General features: G+C 41.8%; 1 protein-coding gene across 1 annotated transcript in view; it reads left to right on the top strand.

Moving 5' to 3' along the window:
- Dnah9 (dynein axonemal heavy chain 9) overlaps nucleotides 1–23,228 on the top strand; it is a 343,066-nt gene that overhangs the window by 59,861 nt on the left and 259,977 nt on the right. The window contains exons 16-19 of the mRNA XM_032914418.1: nucleotides 8,773–8,969; nucleotides 9,060–9,484; nucleotides 19,943–20,165; nucleotides 21,176–21,342. Coding sequence (XP_032770309.1) covers nucleotides 8,773–8,969; nucleotides 9,060–9,484; nucleotides 19,943–20,165; nucleotides 21,176–21,342 — 1,012 coding nt within the window. The remainder of the gene's footprint in view (nucleotides 1–8,772; nucleotides 8,970–9,059; nucleotides 9,485–19,942; nucleotides 20,166–21,175; nucleotides 21,343–23,228) is intronic.

Genomic DNA, 23,228 nt, shown 5'->3' with positions numbered 1-23,228 from the left:
AGCCTGATGTGCTACCTTCCCTCTGATGGAAGATGAGATTGTAAACAAAAGGATGGAGAGGAACTGGCAGTGTTTCTCCAAGATTACCAACATCATGTTCCCTCCATGGTGACTAGAAGACAGAAGAATACCTTTTCTTGAAAATATAGCCCTTCCAAATTCTTTGAGTGGTAAATATTTTGTAGCAGCACACAGACTTTATAGCTGCCTGAACTGAAGTATTCTAGCTAAAGTTTAAGCCCAGGTGTGGAGGTATATATTTATTTTTTTCAACTTTTTTCCCCAATCTTATTAAATTGGGTATTTATTATTTACATTTCAAATGTTATTCCCTTTCCCAGTTTCCAGGCCAACATCCCCCAACCCCTCCCACTCCCCTTCTATATGGGTGTTCCCTTCCCCATCGTCCCCCCATTACTTCCCTCCCCACAACAATCATATTAACTAGGGATTCTGTCTTGGCAGGACCAAGGGCTTCCCTTTCCACTGGTGCCCTTACTAGGCTATTCATTGCTACCTATGCAGATAGAGCCCAGGGTCAGTCCATGTATAGTCTTTGGGTAGTGGCTTAGTCCCTGAAAGCTCTGGTTGGTTGACATTGTTGTTCATATGGGGTCTCAAGACCCTTCAAGCTCTTTCAGTCCTTTCTCTGATTCCTTCAACAGGGGTCCCATTCTCAGTTCAGTGGTTTGTTGCTGGCATTCGCCTATGTGTTTCCCATATTCTGGCTGTGTCTCTCAGGATAGATCTGCATCCGGTTCCTGTCAGCCTGCACTTCTTTGCTTCATCCATCTTATCTAGTTTGGTGGCTGTAAATGTATGTGCCACATGTGTTGCAGGCTCTGAATGGGCATTCCTTCAGTGTCTGTTCTAAACTTTGCCTCCCTATCCCCTCCTGAGGGTATTCTTGGTCCCCTTTTAAAGAAGGAGTGAGGCATCTGCATTTTTGTCATCCTTCTTGAGTTTCATGTGTTCTGTGCATCTTGGGTAATTTGAGCATTTGTGCTAATATCCACTTCTCAATGAGTGTTTTTCTGTGATTAGGTTACCTCACTCAGGATGATATTTTCCAGTTCCATCCATTTGCCTATGAATTTCACGAAGTCATTGTTTTTGATAGCTGAGTAGTATTCCACTGTGTAGATGTGCCACATTTTCTGTGTCCATTCCTCTGTTGAAGGGCATCTGGGTTCTTTCCAGCTAATGACTATCATAAATAAGGCTGCTATGAACATAGTGGAGCATGTGTCTTTGTTATATGTTGGAGCATCTTTTGGGTATATGCACAAGAGAGGTATAGCTGGGTCCTCAGGTATTTCAATGCCCAATTTTCTGAGGAACCTCCAGACTGATTTCCAGAATGGTTGTACCAGTCTCCAATCCCACCAACAATGGAGGAGTGTTCCTCTTTCTCTACATCCTTGCCAGCATCTGCTGTCACTGGAGTTTTTGATCTTAGCCATTCTGACTGGTATGAGGTGGAATCTCAGGGTTGTTTTGATTTGCATTTCCCTTATAACTAAAGATGTTGAACATTTCTTTACGTGCTTATCAGCCATTTGGTATTCCTCAGCTGTGAATTCTTTGTTTAGCTCTGAACCCCAATTTAATAGGGTTATTTGTCCTCCTGCAGTCTAATTTCTTGAGTTCTTTGTATATTTTGGATATAAGCACTCTATCAGTTGTAGGATTAGTAAAGATCTTTTCCCAATCTGTTGGTTGCCAACAGTGTCCTTTGCCTTACAGAAGCTCTGCAGTTTTATGACATCCCATTTGTCAATTCTTGATCTTAGAGTATAAACCATTGGTGTTTTGTTCAAGAAATTTTCTCCAGTGCCCATGTGTTCCAGATGCTTCCCTAGTTTTTCTTCTATTAGTTTGAGTGTGTCTGGTTTGATGTGGAGGTCCTTGATCCACTTGGACTTAAGCTTTGTATAGGGTGATAAGCATGGATCGATCTGCATTCTTCTACATGCTGACCTCCAGTTGAAGCAGCACCATTTGCTGAAAATGCTCTTTTTTCCATTGGATGGTTTTGGCTCCTTTGTCAAAAAATCAAGTGACCATAGGTGTGTAGGTTCATTTCTAGGTCTTCAGTTTTATTCCACTGGTCCATCTGCCTGTCTCTGTACCAATAACATGCAGTTTTTTTATCACTATTGCTCTGTAATACTGCTTGAGTTCAGGGATAGTGATTCCCCAGAAGTCCTTTTTATTGTTGAGGATAGTTTTAGCTATCCTGGGTTTTTGTTATTCAGATGAATTTGCAAATTGTTCTGTCTAACTCTCTGAAGAAATGGATTGGTATTTTGATGGGGATTGCATTGAATCTATAGATTGCTTTTGGTAAAATGGCCATTTTTACTATATTAATCCTGCCAATCCAAGAGCATGGAAGATCTTTCCATCTTCTGAGATCTTCTTCAATTTCTTTCTTCAGAGGCTTGAAGTTCTTATACAGATTTTTCACTTGCTTGGTTAAAGTCACCCCAAAGTATTTTATATTATTTGTGACTATTATGAAGGGTGCCATTTCCCTAATTTCTTTCTTGGTTTGTTTCTCTTTTGTGTAGAGGAAGGCTACTGATTTATTTGAGTTAACTTTATACCCAGGCACTTTGCTGAAGGTTTTTTATCAGGTTAGTAGTTCTCTGGTGGAACTTTTGGGATCACTTAAATATACTATCATATCATCTGTGAATAGTGATATTTTGACTTCTTCCTTTCCAAACTGTATCCCTTTGATCTCCTATTGTTGTCTGATTGATCTGGCTAGGACTTCCAGAACTATATTGAATAAGTAGGGAGAGAGTGGGCAGCCTTGTCTAGTTCCTGATTTTAGTGGGATTGCTTCAAGTTTCTCTCCATTTAGTTTAATGTTAGCTACTGGTTTGCTGTATATGGCTTTTACGATGTTTAGGTATGGTTCTTGAATTTCTGTTCTTTCCAGGACTTTTATCATGAAGGAGTGTTGAATTTTGTCAAATGTTTTCTCAGCATCTAATGAAATGAGCATGTGGTTTTTATCTTTCAGTTTGTTTATGTAGTAGATTACTTTGATGATTGTCCATATATTAAACCATCCCTGCATGCCTGGGATGAAGCCTATTTGATCATGGTGGATGATTGTCTTGATGTGCTCTTGGATTCGGTTTGCCAGAATTTTATTGAGTATTTTTTGCGTCGATATTCATAGGGGAAATTGGTCTGAAGTTCTCTTTCTTTGTGGTTTACATATAAGAGTACTTGTGGCTTCATAGATGGAATTCGGTAGTGCTCCATCTGTTTCAATTTTGTGGAATAGTTTGGATAGTATTGGTATGAGGTCTTCTATGAAGGTCTGATAGAATTCTACACTGAACCCATCTGGACCTGGGCTCTTTTTGGTTGGGAGACTTTTAATGACTGCCTCTATTTCTTTAGGAGTTTTGGGGTTGTTTAAATGGTTTATCTGTTCCTGATTCAACTTCGGTACCTGGTATCTGTCTAGGAAATTGTCCATTTCCTCCAGATTTTTATAGTGGGCTTTTGTACTGATCTGATGATTTTTTTAATTTCCTCTGATTCTGTTGTTATGTCTCCCTTTTCATTTCTGATTTTGTTAATTTGGACACACTCTCTGTGTTGTCTGGTTAGTCCAGCTAAGGGTTTATCTATCTTGTTGATTTTCTCAAAGAACCAGCTTTGGGTTCTATTGATCCTTGTATAGTCCCTTTTGTTTCTACTTGGTTGATTTCAGCTCTGAGTTTATTTCCTCTCTTCTACTCCTGCTGGGTGTATTTGCTTCTTTTTGTTCTAGAACTTTGAGGTGTGTGGTCAAGCTGCTGATATATGCTCTCACTTCTTTATTTCTGCAGGCACTCAGAGCTATGAGTTTTCCTCTTATTTGCTGTCACAGTTTTTCATTGTGTTCCATATGTTTGGGTAAAGATGTTGAACACCTTTATTTTCATTAAATTCTAAGAAGTCATTTTTTAATTTCTTTACTTTTTGAGTTCTTTTGACCTATCTGTTGTAGGAGGTTATCATTACAGAAGCTTTGCAGTTTGAGACAACATTGAAATTTTTCAACTTCCATGCTTCCCTAGTTTTTCTTCTATTAGTTTGTGTGTGTGTGTGTGTGTGTGTGTGTGTGTGTGTGTGTGTGTGTGTGTGTGTGTGTGCATTCTTTCCTTATTGTTATTGAAGACCAGCTTTAGCCCATGGTGGTCTGATAGGATGCATGGGATTATTTCTCTTTCTGTATCTATTGAGGCCTGTTTTGTGTCTGATTATATGGTCGATTTTGGAGAAAGTACCATGAGGTGGTGAGAAGAAGGTATTTCCTTTTGTTTTAGGGTAGAATGTTCTATAAATATCTGTTAAGTCCATTTGGTTTATGACTTCTGTTAGTCTGTCTATGTGTCTGTTTAATTTCTGTTTCCATGATCTGTCCATTGATGAGAGTGGGGTGTTGAAGTATCCTACTATTACTGTGTGAGGTGAAACGTGTACTTTCAGCTTTAGTAAGGTTTCTTTTATGTCTGTAGGTGCCCTTGTATTTGGAGCATAGATATTTAGGATTGAGAGTTCCTCTTGGTGGATTTTTTCCTTTGATGAATATGAAATGTCCTTCCTTATCATTTTTGATGACTTTTGGTTGAAAATCGATTTTATTTGATATTAGAATGGCTACTCCAGCTTGCTTCTTTGGACCAGCTTGCTTCTTTGGACCATTTGCTTGAAAAGTTGTTTTCCAGCCTTTTACTCTGAGGTAGTGTCTTTCTTTGTCTCTGAGGTATGTTTTGTGTAGGCAGCAAAATGCTGGGTCCTCGTTACATATCCAGTTTGTTAATCTGTGTTTTTTGGTTGGAGAATTGAGTGCATTGATATTGACAGATATTAAGGAATAGTGATTGTTGTTTCCTGTTATCTTTGTATTTGGAGATAAGATTATGTTTCTGTGCTTGTCTTCTCTTTGTTTTATCATTGTAAAATGATTAGTTTCTTGCTTTTTCTAGGGTGTAGCTTGCCTCCTTGTGTTGGGCTTTACCATTTATTGTCCTTTGTAGGGCTGGATTTGTAGAAAGATATTGTGTAAATTTGGTTTTGTCATGGAATATCTTGGTTTCTCTATCTATGTTAATTGAGAGTTTTGTTGGATACAGTAACCTGGGCTGGCATTTGTGTTCTCTTAGGGTCTGTATGACATCTGTCCAGGATCTTCTGGCTTTCATAGTCTCTGGTGAGAAGTCTGGTGTAATTCTGATAGGTCTGACTTTATATGTTACTTGACCTTTTTCCCTTACTGTTTTTAATATTCTTTCTTTGTTTTGTGCATTTGGTGTTTTGACTATTATGTGACAGGAGGAGTTTCTTTTCTGGTCCAATCTATTTGGAGTTCTGTAGGCTTCTTGTATGTTCATGGGCATCTCTTTCTTTAGGTTAGGGAAGTTTTCTTCTATGATTTTGTTGAAGATATTTACTGGTCCTTTGAGTTGGGAGTCTTCACTCTCTTCTATACCTATTATCCTTAGGTTTTATCTTCTCATTGTGTCCTGGATTTCCTGTATGTTTTGGGCCAGTAGCTTTTTCCATTTTACATTATCTTTGACAGCTGTGTCGATGATTTCTATGGAATCTTCTGCTCCTGAGATTCTCTCTCCTAGCTCCTAGTATTCTGTTGGTGATGCTTGTGTCTATGGCTCCTTGTCTCTTCCTTTGGTTTTCTATATCCAGGGTTGTCTCCCTTTGTGCTTTCTTTATTGTTTCTATTTCCATTTTCAATTCCTTCACCTGTTTGTTTGTGTTTTCCTGTAATTCTTTCAGGGATTTTTGTGTTTCCTCTCTAAGGACTTCTACTTGTTTACTTGTATTTTCCTGCGTTTCTCTAAGGGAGTTCTTTATGTCTTTCTTAAAGTCCTCCATCATCATGATCAAATGTGATTTTAAATCTAGATCTTGCTTTTCTGGTGTGTTTGGATATTCAGTATTTACTTTGGTGGGAGAATTGGGCTCCAATGGTGACATATAGTCTTGGTTTCTGTTGCTTGGATTCCTGCGCTTGCCTCTTGCCATCACGTTGTCTCTGGTGATACCTTGTTCTACTATTTCTGGCAGTGGCTTGACTGTCCTATAGGCCTGTGTGTCAGGAGTGCTGTAGACCTGTTTTCCTGTTTTCTTTCAGTCAGTTATGGGAACAGAGAGTTCTGCTTTCAGGCGTGTAGTCATTCCTGTCTACTGTCTTTCAGCTGTTCCTGTGGGCCTGTGTCCTGAGTCCACCAGGCAGGTCACTTAGAGCAGAAAAGTTGGTCTTACCTTTGGTCTCAGGCCTGAAGTCATTCCTCAGGAGTGGGTTTCAGCTCTCCGTGAGAGCAGCAACCAGAAGGGCCTGCCCCTACTTCTGGGTCCCTGTGTGCAGGAGGCCCTGATGGCGCTAGGTGTTTTTCTCTAGAGTCAGAAATGTGGGCAGAGAGTAGTCTCCTCTGGTTTCCCAGGCATGTCTGCCCCTCTGAAGGTCTAGCTCTCCCTCCTACGGGATTTGGGTGGAGGGGCCCAGTCTGGACCGCAGGGCTCCTGCAGCCTCAGTGCCCCTGTCTTCCTGTTCCCAAGGCCCTATACAGTTTCTTCTTGGGCCAGGGATGTGGGCAAAGGTGGTCATGAGTGGCTGTCTCTCCTGCCCTGAAGACTCAGGATTGCCCACACGTCTGGGCGATGAGCTCTCTCTCCCACTGGGTTTGAGGTATATATTTATAATCTTAGCAACTAGGAGGCCTGAGGCAGGAGAAATGTATGTCTGGAGCCAGCTGGATTACATAACAGGACCATGTCTACACAACACACACACACACACACACACACACACACACACACACACACACACACCATGTTTTACAGATACTGACTGGCTGAGGGGCAGTGAAGTGATCCATTTTATCATTTTTGCCTCCCTAGGTATGAGCAAGTCTATGTCTTTGGCTGGCCTTCTTGTCAAATCTGCTCAAATCTTGCGTAAAGAGCATGTCACATGCTACCTACCCCACCCAGAAACAACTCTGCAGCTTTCCTCCTAAAGGACTGGCTTGTACCTTCATGGGAAGCGACGCCGTTTTCCTCCTATAGTAATAATGATGATGTCTGCATTTTATCTGATGTAAAGATTTAATTCTCAGGCTAGCACATGTGACAAAGGTCCCATAGCCCTCCAATATTTTTTCAAATCTTGTAAGTGCTGTAAAGCACCTGCAGACTTATCTCCTAACTGTGATGTGCAACACACTGTGACTGCACACTGAGCACCCCTGACCAGAGATCTGGGGTCAGAAATGCTCTGAGATACTAACCAAGCCCGAAACATTTTGGATTTCAGACCATTTGTGATGTTGGATTAGGAATGCTTCACAGGCAGTCTGCGCTGCCTGATGCTCTTCTTGCCCCAAGCATTTCAGACAAGTGATGCCCAACCTATTCAGGATGAATTCCACAGAATTTTATTGCTGTTTGTATTGTTTTATTTTTTTTCCCTGCTCTCCCCAGAGATCAAACCTGAAAGGCTATTGGTAAACCTGTCTCCCTTAGGTTAAAATATGCTTGTTGAAACTCTCCCAAGTCCTGTAATACATACTCATTATTTGATCCCCTTGGTTTTGAAAATAAGATCTTAGTCTTAAATGGGGTCTTTGGGAACCCTGTAGTTTGATAACCAAAGCTCTATCTAAAATGTGGCTTAAGGGATAGTGAAGCCCACCCAGCCCAAGCGATAGTCCACGAGAATTGCCATTCTCTAGCAAGTTGCTCTGATTCTGTAGCTCTGCCATTCTCTAGGGCCTTGGCCTCATTCTATGGTTGAGAAAGTCACATCACATCTAACCTGTAGTCTATGAAAAGGGAAGAAGGGACTACAGCAAAGGCTCACCTACCCCTTTAGGGTCCCCTCCCACTTTACCCTAGTGGGAATCACATTACTACACATAATACTGGGTAGAGCTGGGGAATTTGGTTACACACCAAGTTTTAGCTCTTTTTCTAGGCAACAAGAGGGCCATGGTTCAGTTAGGATATTCCTTTGCCCACACTGTCCAGCCCGCAACCCTCTCCTACTTGTTTCTACTGTCAGAAAAAAAAGCATGATACTTGGTTACTGATTAAGACGTTAAGTATTTGTCTTATACATAGAACACTGTGCTCCATGTTATATTTTGACTTAAATCTAGCAAGGCAACTTTGTCTAGCAAGTAATCAGGAATCTGTGAATTATTTATACTGTTTTTAAAATTTTTATCACTGCAGGACTACAGAATTAAAGTAAGTCCCATGTTTATAGCAAAGGAACAGAAAAATTAGGATTGTAGCTTTTTGTTGTTCATTCCTGTGTGGATGTGGGTGGGCAGACCCCCAGTCATGAAATGGATGCTGGTGGGATTGTGTGGTTAGTAAATCAGTCTCTTCTTGAGGAAAAGCAGCATCACTCCAAGTTAGGGTGTTGAGAATGTAGAAGGGGACTTTCTGCTCTATGGCTTGAGTTGATCGGTCACTGGAATGTGCTCTTCAAGGACAAGACAAGAAAAGTAAATGTCCTGTAACACCCGGGAGAGCCCCACACAAGAACGGGTTCATTCAGAATGTCAGCAGTTCCCTGAGGTAAAACATTACAGGGCTGGCCCCTCCCCTCTATAGGCAAAATCTACATTTGTATTTTTCTGCACTCTAAAGAAATGTTTGAGTCTTGGTTTTAGGAGATAGTGCCGTGGCCACTTGTCCTGCTCACCATCATTTTGTTGATTTGTTTTCTAGAGTGTAAACCTGGACTCACTCCAATATTTGAAACACAGCTCAACCTTGTCACCCCAGAATTAGTTTTTCACCCCTCCCTGGACTCAGGGGTAAAGGGAGGCTTATATGACATTGTCCAGAGTCTTGTCACCAGCATCTTTGCTGTGCCATCCCTGGTGCCCCGGCTTTCCCCACACAGTGGCTCTCCTCACTATCAGGTACTGGAAGGACAACCACCTGCCCCTCCACATCTGGGTGAGCCCACTAAACACCAGTGTAACCTTCCCATCATTGTCTCACTCCCCCAGGGTGACCTAGAGGACATGGCTGACTTAGCCAGCCTTCGGAGCTTGCTCCTGGAGAGGGTGCAGACTATGATGACCCTCTGCTGTGGCTATCGGAATACCCTCAGCCAGTATTCTTATCTGTATGTGGAGGATAGGAAGGAAGCCCTTGGCCAGTTTCTGCTCTATGGGCATGTCCTCACACCTGAGGAGATAGAAGCCCATGCCGAAGATGGCATCCCAGAGAGTCCGCCCCTCCTCCATCACTTCAAAGACCAGATAGACTCCTATGAAAAGCTATATGAAGATGTGGTCAGCCTGGAACCCAGCAAGGTGTTTGACGGCTGGATGCGAGTGGATGTGAGACCCTTCAAGGCATCTCTGCTGAACACAATAAAGAAGTGGAGCCTCATGTTCAAGCAACATCTTGTTGACTTTGTCACTAACAGGTAACACCATTGTCCTGGCTACCTCCTAGCAGTCCAGGCTACAGGAATGCAGTGCTTGGAAACCTCTTTGTATCTTTTCCTACTGATTCATTGATTAAATTAAAACGGCTGGGTGGCATCTCTAGTCTTCCAGATATTGTGATAATTTCAGCCCTGTTGCTTCCTTTGTTCACCAGACAATGGTCTGTGTAGTTTTTCACGTGGTGCTCAGTGGATGAGAGGCACCTAGCAAGTGGGAAATAACAGTAGAGACCATAGTCACAGATCTAACTCCTTCACAACTCTGATGGTGAAATCTTAGCCTTGGAGGCAGAGGGAGACTAAGCTCATTTTAGATTCTATTTCCTTACTCTTTACCCTTGCTCTAGATGCTCCAGTTGTGCAATATGGAAGTCATTAAAGCTGCAGGCTCCTGTGTTCTTCTCTGTGCCAAGCTAGTCACATTACACATAGAATCTGAATGGCCACCTCTCCAGACTATATTCTCTAATCTGGAGCACTGTTCTCTGCATTAAAGATCTACCTGCTTGAGTCCCCTGGTCACACCACCTTAGTCATTGTCCCTAGAATCTCGCCATCAGTCTCCATTCTAAAACTTGAGGAATGCCCATGTACAGAGAAGGTACAGCCCCTCTGTCTAATGATTGCCCTCGGTGTGCCAGATGACTTTGCAAGGAAGCCAGCCTGGCCCCACTCCTGGATTCTGAGCTGACTCTGTATAGTACTGAAGTCTCTCTAATCCATGGTCTAGAACACTGAGTGGAAAGGAGAGAGCAAGACTGAGGTATCGCCTACCAAAAAGAAAACCAAGAGACTGCCAGGGTGGTACTCCAGCACTGTACAGAGACTCTGCAAAGTGTCATGGAGGTGATTTCCACAGGTCACCAGGGTTCCTTAGGAAGCAGCAGCAAGTTTCTTTACATTCAGAAAAGCTTTTCCTAACCAAGGAGCTGGAGGCAACGGGAAGAGTTGCTGGTGGGTGGTTTGGTGCAGACAGATGCCTGTAGAAAAAGCACCATACAGGGAAGATTTACGGTCCTCCATTGGTAGGTCTGGTAACCCATAAACACTGGGCACATTTTTCATGTATAGTTTGTCTTGTTTTGTTTTAATTAGGGTAAGAACAGCATATTACAAACTGTGTTCATTGTAGTTTCCAAGCAGAAAGACACCTGCCTTGCTACACAAGTCCATTTATGTTGGGCAAGAAGAGGGGAAATAATGGGTAAGAGCCCCTGTCATGGTTTTTGGAGGGAAGGAAAGGGTGAGGCACAAAACTCACTTAGGATTGGTGAATTTGAGGAGTTTTAGTGGGCTCTGGAGCCCAAGACCATCCCGGGGATGATAGGGACAGAGGACATGGCCAGAATATAGGAGCTTGGTATAAGAGATAGACTCTGGGGTTTGTTCGTGTATGGAAGGCGAGCTTGTCATTCAGGAAGGCTCTCTTAAGGTGGGCTCCTCCTGCACAGAGTGGTCCCCTCAAGGGCTGCAAGATTATATATGTGACAGAATAAAATCACTGGTTGTTAAGTATGGTTATCAAACTAACATGGACAGCCACCACATAGACTCAGGGAGCCTTACAGTTGGTTTAACAAGATAAACCCACAGCAGAACAGTTCGAAGATCTGAGCTCTTGCCTTTAACCCTACTTCCTTAATGCTGAAAATAGACAATACAAGGTGGTTTCAGCTTAAACACTAATTTGGTGATTCTGCCTACTTTGCAAGCCTTAAAGAGAGTGTTTCATTGTGTCACTGACAACCAGATAAAAATAGAAATAATAAGAAAAGAATAAGAGCCATTTATTACTGAATGTCTGTTGTGCCCTAGAAAATAGGTGATATTTGCCTTTTGTAAGTAGCCTGGATGGACCACAACTTGCCTTACATGTTATGAATGTCACTTGCTGTCCAAAGTCTAGCCCTCTATTGTCAGCTAAACTCTCACCCCCACTTAGCTGGGGTGACTCTAATCTGACTCAGTCCTGGAGAGGTCCACTCTACCCCTCTTTGTACCTTTCAATAGACTTAGGTTTTCAGCAAACAAAGCAAAGGCCCCTGTTCCCCTGCCTCCTTTCCACCCCTAACTGAAACCTAGTCATCCCATTAGTAGACTAATGCCATGATAGCCCTCCTAAATGGAGGCTGATTCTTCTGTATCTTTCTGAGCACTGGGCCTAGGATAGCGCTTACTGCTGTTATCTGATATTGGCAAGCCACTTCCCCTCCATTTCTTCCCAACATCACTCTTGCCACTGACGTGACTATCAGACAGTACCAACTGCACCCATCCTTGCTGAAGCCACCTACTAAGCTCTAACTCAGCATCAGGCTTAGAACCTTTCCCATTACCCTAGTGACCTCACATATCCTGGTAGCTTCCTAAACCACCTAATATGTTGTTCTGTTGACTCTTACATGCCCTATCTCTCTGCCAGGCAGCTACGCCTATTTGTATGCTTTGCTCCCAGCATGGGAGGGGAAAGACGGGGAAGTAATTGTTCTCTACTCAAAAGCTCAGGGGTAAGCATTCCATTTTCTGACCACACCTGGTATGTTTCTGCCTCACTTATTTGGCAACCCCACGGTGCAGAATTCTTCAGACCAATCAGAATTTCCAACCCAGTGATTCCACCAGCTTCTCAGTATCTGTCAGTTCACCATAGCTTCCCACTCCCACCCTGAAAAATCCTGACTCTATTTAAAGTTCCACATCTGCACCTGAGCCATTTCTTCTAGCTGAAGCCAAAACGAACTGTTCTTCTGACCAGCCCCACATTCAGAAACGTAAAGTACCTGGTTGTAGAAATGCCTCCACGTCCCTACATATGTTCTTAATGCTTTCACCTCCCCCAGACTCCCTTCTCTTTATTCTCAACAAACTCTGAAGGGTTTTGCCATTGTTAGCAATGTTGCTCTAAGTGTTACATGCATATCAATATATGTATGGGCAGGCATTTCTTTAAAATATCTACATATGGGCAGAGTTCTCTGGGTCAAAGGCAGCTCAGCTCTGGTAAGCCTACTCCAAGGTAGATAATAGCCTTGTGTGAGATTCTCTTTGTCCCAGCATCCTCAGCTCCTCTTCTGGACTGTCCTGTGGGAGTGCCATAGTATTTCGTGGAGCCAAGCACTCTAGATTCTTTGGTCAGGAATAGATGGCTCATCTTTTCATGCTTTTGGTAACTGTTTCTGTGCTTTTTGAATCCTATCTCCCCTTTTCTTTTGGGTTTTATTTTGCATTTGTTGCTATTTACTTATTACATGTTGCTACTTACATATTTGAGCTAGAGGTCGGGCCCAATTTTTAAGAGCACTTGCTGCTCTTGTAGAGGGTTTGGTTTCCAGAATGCACATGGTGGCTTGGCTCACAATTACCTAATTCCAGTTCCAGGAAATCTGATGCCTTCTTCTGGTCTCTACCGGATATTGCATGGGTGGTACATGTTTGTGTGTATATACATGGCACCCATGACTCATAGCAAGCCTCATAACACTCATATACACATGAATTAAAAATAGTCTTTTTAAAAGTTACTTATATATTCTATGTGTGATATTTTGCTAACTTATATAGAACATGAACATACAACTACCCAATACAGCCTGTAGTCTTGTAGCCTATCTGTCCCCTCCATTTACAGGCAGCCATCTGTATTGATATGGTCTACATTGTTGACCCAAACCACCTCACAGCAAAATTATATTTGAAAAACTGCATTTGAACTGAACATGTACAGTCTTTGTCATTGTGTGATAAACAAAACAGCAACAACCATGTTCACAGAGTTGACATTGTACGAGGTAATCATAAATAACCTGGGGATTATTTGAAGTACAGGGTAAGATTTGCACAGGGAAGTGGTAAATACCACCCTGTTTTACAGAAGGGATTTGGATGTCTAGAAATTTGGTTGGTTGTAGCGTGTAGTTCCTACTAGCCCACCTTAAGCTCTGAGTGGACCATGCTACCAGTCCTGCCCAGGTTCCCTTGGATCTGCAGATGAAACACACACGCAATTGTGCATGTGACAATTGTAGCCTTTCCTCTGCCTTTTCATATTCTTTTTGTCTTAATTTTGGATTTGCAATTTTGCCAGCTTCGTGAAGCAAGTTAGGGCTCAGTTCTCCTTACTTATTCCCTGGGAGAACTGTGTGATGTTGGGATCCTTTGGTCCTTGGGAGTTTGATTTAAGTCGTTTATAAAAGCATTGGGGCTTGTAATTTTCTCTGTGTGAAGAGTTTTAACCAGTTTCTTTAATGGTTATAAAGATATGAAGATTTTCTCAGCATTACGAAGTCATACTCTTTATAAATGTATCCATCACACATTAATCATCATATTATTGTCATGAAATGTACAGCTTCATCTTAATTCATCTATTCCAGCCCTTTTTATTTCAATTGATTTCTTATTGCTCTCTTCGGCTCCTCTCCTGATTAGTTTTACAAAGAACTACCTCATACATTCATCGATTCCATTGTTATAGCTTGACATTTATTTCAACGATCTATTATTTCATGTAAGTATTGCTTTCTTTGGGTTTATTTTCCATTTCTTTGCTGACTTAAGATGAATGCTTCATTTGTTTTAAGCACCTGGCCCTTTCTGAATGCTTTAGATTAAATTTTAAATCATAAGTTCCCTTTTCTGTGGAGGTTTACCTATGTGCCTGCCTCTACTATGCAGTAATTTCATAATGATCTACTTTTAAACTGTTAACATTCGTCTTAATGTGTCTGTTCCAATTGCTCTGTCCTTTACTTCTGACTTGCATTGTGATATGTATAATGACAAGTATCAGGAACATGCTAATGTCTATCCTAGAAGCCACAGTCATTTTTGTTATTGTTGTTGTGTGCCTAGATGAAGAGACTATGTCCTGTCATGGACGTGATGCTCTATGCCCCTGCTACTTGCTCAAGCTTCTTGACTATTTTAGTGAAATCTTCTGATTCCTGGCTGCCTTCTTATTTATTCTGCCTGGTATATCAATTGCTGAGCTCAGTCTGCTCATGTCTTCTGTTTGGAGGCTATCTAGGCCATCTGCACTGTCCTTGGGATTCTGTCCCATTGTTCCATATTGTATGATTTTACAGCGCTTGCCTTCTTATTTATCATCCTGTAAACTAAACCTGTAAGAGGACATCAGAGCCTTCTTCGCCCTGGCTCCGTCTTTGTAGTTAAAGTCTGCTATGCTGGGCATGAACATAACTAAGGCAGCTTGCCTCTGATTGCTACTTTCCCAGAGTATCTCATTATCCTTTGGCTTCCAACCTCCCCACGAAGTTACATTAGGAGAAAGTTTTGTGATTGGCTTAGCTGAATGTTTAAAGTGCTTTTAGCATGTTCACCTTTCATAGTGAGTTTTGTTCGCTGCACTCACTGGGCTGTATTTTAGTTTAATTCTAGCATTTTATTGGATTTGTTTTATTTTTACAATCCTTTCTGCTTTTCTTTTGAGTTGAACATATATTCCGTTCTTCCCTCTGCTAGCTTACCTGTTCTACAGTTGTGCAGTTTTAACCCGCACTGCTAAATGGGTAAATGCATTGGTATTGTCACTCTTCTCAAAACCAATGCAGAAGGTTGGAAATGGATCTCGGGGCTAGAGTACTTACTTAGCATATGCAAGTCCCTAAGATCCATGCCCTAACATCGACACACACACACACACACACACACACACACACACACACACACACACACACACACACACACACACACACACACACACACCATGAACACGAACATGAACACAAACACTGTAAGAATGTCATTCTATTATTTTCCCACCAGAATATATCTATCCATTCCTCATCACTTAAATCACTTTCTAACATTTCTTTAGCCCTCTCAAATTGAATCTTATTTGAAGTATTACATAGTTTGTTATACAGTGCTGGGGATCAGACCAGGCATGTACATGCCAGCAAGGGCTACACTACTGAGCCACAGCCCTAGACGTCCCTGTTCTTTTTATTTAGATCCACTCATACCACAGGCCCCGGGTACATTCACTAGCATCTCTTTAGAAGCAGTTCCTTTAGAAGGATCTATTGACGGGACCTGTTCTTCATCTGAGCATACTCACTTTGCTCTCATTACTTAAAAATTGTGAAAAGCATTTCTTTAGAAAGCCAATTTTTTTTTTTTAGATTTTTGAACTATTATTCCATGGTGTCCTGGCTTCTATTGTGGTTTTGCTACTCGTTGCTGTTAGTTTAAGTATCTCCTCTCCCCCTCCCTTCCGCCTCTTCTCCCTCTTCTGATAACCTGAAGTTTCACACTGAAACATCTGTGGGGATTTCTTTATATGTCTTCTAACTGTGTTTGTTTGGTTGGTTGGTTGGTTGGTTGGTTGGTTGGTTGGCTTTGCTTTTGGTTTGGTCTTTCTTGATCTTGTCTATTGATTTTCAGGAATTCAGAAAAATTTTAGCCAAGCTAGCCTCAGATCTTATTTTTTGTTCATTTTCTCAGTTCTTCCTTCTCGAGCTTTCATCATGCTTAGAGAAAAACCTCACACTCTGCCACAGCTTTGAACATCACCTGTGCTTTCCTTACTGTGCCACAGCTGAAATGAGCAGCTCTCACAGCTACCACAGATCAATGACTCCTTCAGTTTAGTCCACAGTTTAATCAGTTATTGAGGAAGAATGTGCATATTATATATATATACAATATAATATATTATACAATATGCAATATATTATGTATATAATACATATGTATAATAATCTCACTCTGATTTTATATATCTATATCTATATCTATATCTATATCTATATCTATATCTATATCTATATCTATATCTATATCTATATCTATATCTATATCTCATTCTGCAGTGCACACACTAGCCTAAACTCATTCTAAAACCCAAGCCAGCCTGCTGGAACTCATTCCATAGCCTAGGTGGGCCTGAACTCACTCTGCATCTCAGGCTGACCTTAAATCAGCAAGGATCCTCCCACCTCAGCCTCTCAAACACTGAAATTGCAGGCTTGAAGTGTCATGCCTGGCTTCACTGCTAATTGATTTGAAGTATCTCCTTAAATAATTTAGTTTTCCATCAGAAAAATAGTTATATCATCCTGTGGGCTGCACAAGAAATAAAAACCCATGATACTTTGACTTGTTCTATCTCCTGGCATCACTGTGCCATGTTACTGAGATCATTTTTGTCAAAGCCATGAGAAGTCCTTAGATGATCAGTCCTGGGAACATTCCCATTCTTGTCTCTCTTCTGCTTATCAGCATTGAATCCTCTTCTTCTTATTCCTCTGAGGTCCTCATGTGGCCTTCATGTTTGCTTTCTTAGTCAGTCTTCCATTGCTTTGAGGAAACACCAGGACTAGAGCAACTCTTGTAAAGAAAACATTTAATTGGTGGCTGCCTTAGTTCAGAGATTAGTCCATTGTCATCATGGTGGAGAGCATAATAGCATGCAGGCAGACATGGTACTGGCAAGCTAGGTAAGAGTTCTATATCTGGATTGGCAGGCAACAGGAAAACAGAGTGAGCCACTGGGTCTGGTTTAAGTACCTGAGACCTCAAAACCCACCCCCAGTGACATACTTCCTCCAACAAAGCCACACCTACTCTAACAAGGCCACACCTCCTTATAGTGTCACTTCCTGTGAGCCTATGGGAGCCATTTTCATTCAAACTTCCACAGTGGTTTTGTCTTCTGGTTTCTCTATCACCTCACTAGCTATGTCTTCCTGGTCTCCTTTGCTAAATTTTGCACATTTCTGAGGTCTGTAAGCACTGGAATTCCTGCAACCTCTATCCTAGACTCTCTTTTTTTGTTACTACCACTGTTTTGTGCATTTCCAATGCTTTAAAAAAATTTCTATAGAATTGGTGGTGTAGCTCAAGTGTAGAACGCTTGCCTAGCCTGGTGAGTCCCTGGGTTTCATTCTTTCACCAACTTAATTAATTGATTAATTCCTTTAAAATATCTACGTGCCAGACATAGTATCACATGCCTGTTATCTCCATATTTGAGGCAGGAGAATCATAAACTCCAAGGCCACAGAGGCTAACATGTTGAAACCTTGTACCAAAACAACACAAAGAAACTAAGTGCTGCTAACCACTAGGTTTATAATTTAAGCCTCATCTCTCAGAAACTGCAGGGACATATGTAACTGCCCATATGAGTTATTTTTCTTATTTTTGTGTCCAAGAACTCCACAAGAAGCTATCTAAGGCAGTGGCTCTCAACCTTCCTAATACTGTGACTCTTTAATACAGTTCCTCATGTTGTAATGACCCCCAACCATAAAATTACTTTTGCTGCTACTTTATAACTTTACTTTTGCTACTGTTAAGAATTGTAATGTAAATATCTGATATTTCCAATGGTCACAGGTAACCTCTCTGAGAGAGTTGTTCTACTCTCAAGGGGTCATGACCAACAATTTGAGAAATGTTGACTTAGGGGCTATCTTTTGGTTTACATTTTGAGAAAGTGTCCAGCACATCATTGTGGAGAAGCTGTGATGGTTGTGAGGCAGCGAGAAGGTAGAATAGCTCAGGTGAATGCTGGTTCTTAGCTAGGCCTCACCTTTATACTCAGTCCAGGACCTCAGTGTGTGCAATGATGCTGCCTACTTTTAAGGTGGGCCTTCATAGTGCAATCTAGAAACTTTCTCATGGACATGCCCAGAGGCTCGTCTTTCTAATTACACTAGATCATATCAAACTGGCAATCAATATTAACCATCACACCTGGCTGGTACCTACCTTAAGTGTCTGGGGTCTGCTAAACCTTCACAACATTTTCCTTTCCCATTCCTCACAATACAACCCAGTCTTACCTAGTTTGCCCTCATATCTGCAAATGGTGTTATCATTTGGATCACTGCTAGAAGCTCCTTGGGATTTTTCTCATTCCCTTTATGTCTCATCCAACCCACTGACTCGTCCTGTACTTTTTTGTACCATCCAGGCCAAGAGCAGCACTGTCTATCTGATGGACAGTGCTAGCCTCCCTTAGATACTTCCCTTAGCTTCCATTCTTGTCTCCCTATCACCAAGGCCACCATCCCCAGATGCAGACCTCTAGTCAAAGTCAATTGTCCAACTGCAGAGCTGTCTACAGACATGACTAAAACCATGTATTGTCATCAAAATTCTTTGACTTAGAATAGGATCTGAGCTTATTAAGGCCCACAAGGGCTCTGTTAGGCACACTTTCACTCTTCCATGGTTCTTTTTCTTCTTATGCCTCTGCCACCTTGACTTTGCCTTCCTCAAGCACACAAAATCTAACCATCCTCCACTGCCTTTGCACTTTCTTCCTGCCACTAAGGTTCTCACCTCCCTGCCTTTCTCTGTCTCCCTCCATTACTCATTCATGTCTCTGCTCAACATGCCCTTCATAGAAAGGCCTTTGCTGACCCCATCCCCATCACATTACGTCTTGTCTTCGGTCTTCATCCCTTCATCCTGATTCTGTTCAGTTCCATTCATCTCTGTGTGAAGTTGTACAGTACATGTTATTCATTTGCCTCCTACTTCCTTGTCTTGTTGTTATGTGAGCTTCAGAAGTGCAGAGACTTTGCTCATCTTCTCTGTCATTCTACGCTCAACCCCTGGAAGCTTGGTAGGACTCCTAGTGGATGCTCACTGAACACTTGCCGAGTCACAGGATGTGCCTCACTTAACTCTCAAAGCAGTGAGTGAGACAGAATGAGTCTTCCAGTGTTCTAGGTAAGGAAACCAGGGGCCTGAGAGGTTAAGTGTCTTGGCCATAGTAACATGTCTAATAACTGTCACTCTGTGTGTGTGAAAAAGAGAGACAGAGAAGAGACACTTTGAAGGCAAGAACTCTTTGTGTGTTTTGCTTTCTTTTGAGACATGTTATCTCTGTCCTGGGTCTCCCTACATAGACCAGTCTGGCTTTGAACACAGAGACCTATCTGCCTCAGATTCTCAACCGCTAGCATTAAAGGTGTACACAGCTATGTTCAGCCCTAGTGTTTTCCTTTTAAAAATGATTTAAAATTATTTCAGACTTAACAAAATTTAGAGAAAAAACATGGAGAATTTCTGTTTATGCTTAATTTCCCAAATGAAACCATCTTGTCTAGCCACAGCATAGGATCAAAAATCATGATTTATCATTGATAAAGAAGTAGTAACTAATTCATAGAGTTATCAAGACAACATAAGTTGCCCCACTCACATACATTTTTCTGTTTCAAGATCCTACCTAGGAGCATGCATTCCATTCATTTGTCACATATCCTGAGGGGCTAGGGCTGCCCTTCATCATTCATAATCTGCACACTCGTGAAGAAAGCCACATTAATCACAGGGCTAGCCCCACCAAGTGCCAGGCCCAAGGTAGGATTTCTGTGACAATAGCTCCTGTTAGAGATGCCAGTAGCTTTCCTCTAGAGGAGCACAAGGAGATCCGCCCTGTGCTTTGTGTTCTTCCAGCCTGGCTGACCTTGACTCATTCATAAAGAGCACTGAGTGTGGTTTGCTCAAGAGGGTGGAAAAAGGAGATTTCCAGGGATTGGTTGAGATCATGGGACACCTTGTCACCCTTAAAGAACGACAGAGCAGCACCGATGACATGTTTGAGCCCCTGAAGCAAACGATTGAACTGCTGAAGTCCTACGAACAAGAGCTGCCTAAAACTGTGTTTAAGCAACTGGAGGTCAGTGCATTTGACCATCCCTTACAAGACAGAAGGAGAGTATTAGGATTTCAGAGGGCCTGTAAGTGGAGTCAAAGTAAATGCAGAATGGCTCTGTGATGGCTCCAGACACAAGGTCCGTGCGTTATGGTGCTAAGGTATAATGTGTAGCATTTTGGGGAAATCATCAATCAATTACTGAAAATTGTAGCAGGAGAACACATAGGGATACCCATTTTACCCCACATTTAAAGATAACTCAACTCTCCCAGACTAGGGTTTATTTCATCTGACAACTCTCAGGTCACACTGCATCACTGAAGGAATCCAGGGCAGGAACTCAAGGCAGGAACCTGAAGAGCTGAAATGGATACCTTAGAAGAGAGATGCTTATTGGTTGTTCACTGGCTACCCAGCCTGCTTTTCTTGAACCATACTGTATCATTTGCACAAAACACAGGGCCCATCTCATATCAATAATTAATTAAGAAATACCTCACAGACTTGCCTAGATGGCAATCAGATGGGGGCATTTTACAGTTGAGGTTCCCTCTTCACATGTGATGTTGGCTTGTATCAAGTTGACAAAAAACATCTAACTAGGATTGGCATCCTTGCTCTGCCCCATTCTCTGACAAAAGGTTGAGACAAATATTTGATCTGGGAGAAACAATCAGATGTTAGTGATGTGATGTTAAGAAGACCTGAATTAAAAAAAAAAAAAAACTCAAGAAAATAACCAAACACACTTAAGGACTATAGGAAAGGGCAGAGGTTATTAGGTCAGAGGTAGAAGAGGATAGGGGTACTGCTGCATCCAAAGCAGATGGGTGTGGAGAAAGAAGACTGCTGGAGAGGTAAGTGAGGGAAGAGTAGGGTGACAACACAGAGTTAAACATGGCACCAGTAAATCCCAGTAAACCCTACTAAACCCTACAGTGGGGTAAAAGCAAGCTGGTGGTGGTGTGATCTCAGGTGGTAGGGGAGGGGAGAGCAGTATGGGTGTGAGCACTCTCAGGTGTTCTTCACAGGAACTTCCAGAGAAGTGGAAGAACGTTAAGAAGATGGCCATCACTGTGAGGCAGCAGGTGGCCCCTCTACAGGCAAATGAAGTGGCCCTCCTCCGCCAGCGGTGCTCAGCCTTTGATGATGAACAGCAGCGATTCCAGGAGAGGTTCCGCAAAGAAGCCCCCTTCAGGTATGGGCCTGGCTCACAATCTTCCCCTTGAGCTTATGCTTTGGCTCTTATGACAGAGAAAGGCTTGTTAACGTCGCCCTTCTCTGTGTAGACCCTTTAGTTACAGTGCGGTACTGAAGTGGGTGGAGTCTCAGTCCCACTGTGTGAAAGACTGGACAACTATCTTCCCTTTAGTTTTAGAAGACTTAGAAGCTTCTTATGCCCCCTTGTTAATGAAGGAATTGTAGGGGATCCTCAGGGAATTATGATAAAATGGCTAGAATTTCCTAAATTAGAGTCTGAATTCTCAGACTTTGGTTCTTTCACTGGGATTAAAAGGTGGTTACTAGAAAACACACGGGCACATATCGTGTGTGTGTGTGTGTGTGTGTGTGTGTGTGTGTGTGTGTGTGTGTGTGTCTCCACACACACTTTTAAAACCTGTTGCTAGAATGCTTAAATAATGTTAGAAGGCATTTTAGTAGTTTGAGATTTTGGCAAAGGTTAACATCTGAGGACATTTCTCTGCACTTGATAATCCTATGGTACCTCTCTGTTGGCAATCACAGGTCTTGTATAAACAAATGAGCTCTGGGAGAGACAGTACCATTCACCTGTACCCCTGAGGCATACTCCTGGAATGAGATCTATGGGACATCATCTTCCCATGCACTGCTTAACCTCCAGGTCTTACCTCAAAGGTGAAACCACATCTCAAATGACCGTACACCTTAACAGTTACTTTAGAAGGTCATACCTTTATCCCAAAAAAAAAATGTTTGTCCTTCTTAAAGTCCTCTATCATCATCATGAGATGTAATCTTAAATCCAAATCTTGCTTTTACAGTGTGTTGGAGTATCCAGGACTTCCTGTGGTGGGAGAATGGGGTTCTGATGATTCCAAGTAGCCTTGGTATCTGTTGTTTAGTTCTTGTGCTTGCATCTTGGCATCTGGTTACCTCTGGTGTTAGTTGGTCTTCTGCCTTTGACTGGAGCTTGTCCCTCTTGTGGGCCTGTGACCCTGCAATCTTAGGAGTGAAAGCACTCTGGAGACCAGCTCTCTCCAGGCAGGATTTGGGTACTGAGGGCTGTGGAACAGCCTTAGCTCCCTTAAAGAAATACAGGAGAACACAGGTAAACAAGTAGAAGCCATTAAGGAGGAAACACAAAAATCCCTTAAAGAATTACAGAAAAACACAAACAAACAGGTGAAGGAATTGAACAAAATCATTCAGGATCTAAAAACAGAAATAGAAACAAAAAAGAAATCACAAAGAGAGCCAACCATGGAGATAGAAAACCTAGAAAAGAGATCAGGAGTCATGCAAGCATCACCAACAGAATACAAGAGATAGAAGAGAGAGTCTCAGGAGCAGAAAATACCATAGAAAACATGGACACAGTAGTCAAAGAAAAGACAAAATACAAGAAGCTCCTAACCCAAAACATCCAGGAAATCCAGGACACAATGAGAAGAGCAAACCTAAGGATAATAGGTATAAAAGAGTGAAAATTTGAAACTTAAAAGACCAGTGAATACTCTCAAAAAATTATAGAAGAAAACTTCCCTAACCTAAAGAAAGAGAAACCCATGAACATACAAAAAGCCTACAGAACTCCAAATAGATTGGACCAGAAAAGAAATTCCTCCTGTCACATAATAGTCAAAACACCAAATGCACAAAACAAAGAAAGAATATTAAAGGCAGTAAGGGAAAGAATAAGTAACATATAAAGGCAGGCTAAGAATTACACCAAACTTCTCAACAGAGACTATGAATTCTAGAAGGTCCTGGGCAGATGTGATATAGACCCTAAGAGAACACAAATGCTAGCCAAGGATACTGTATCCAGCAAAACTCTCAATTACCATAGATGGAGAAACCAAGATATTCCATCACAAAACC

This window comes from Rattus rattus, chromosome 9, assembly GCF_011064425.1.
Source record: "Rattus rattus isolate New Zealand chromosome 9, Rrattus_CSIRO_v1, whole genome shotgun sequence".
NCBI lineage: Eukaryota > Metazoa > Chordata > Mammalia > Rodentia > Muridae > Rattus > Rattus rattus.
The sequence above is the reverse complement of the archived record's forward strand: the minus strand, read 5'-3'. Positions and strand labels throughout refer to the sequence as shown.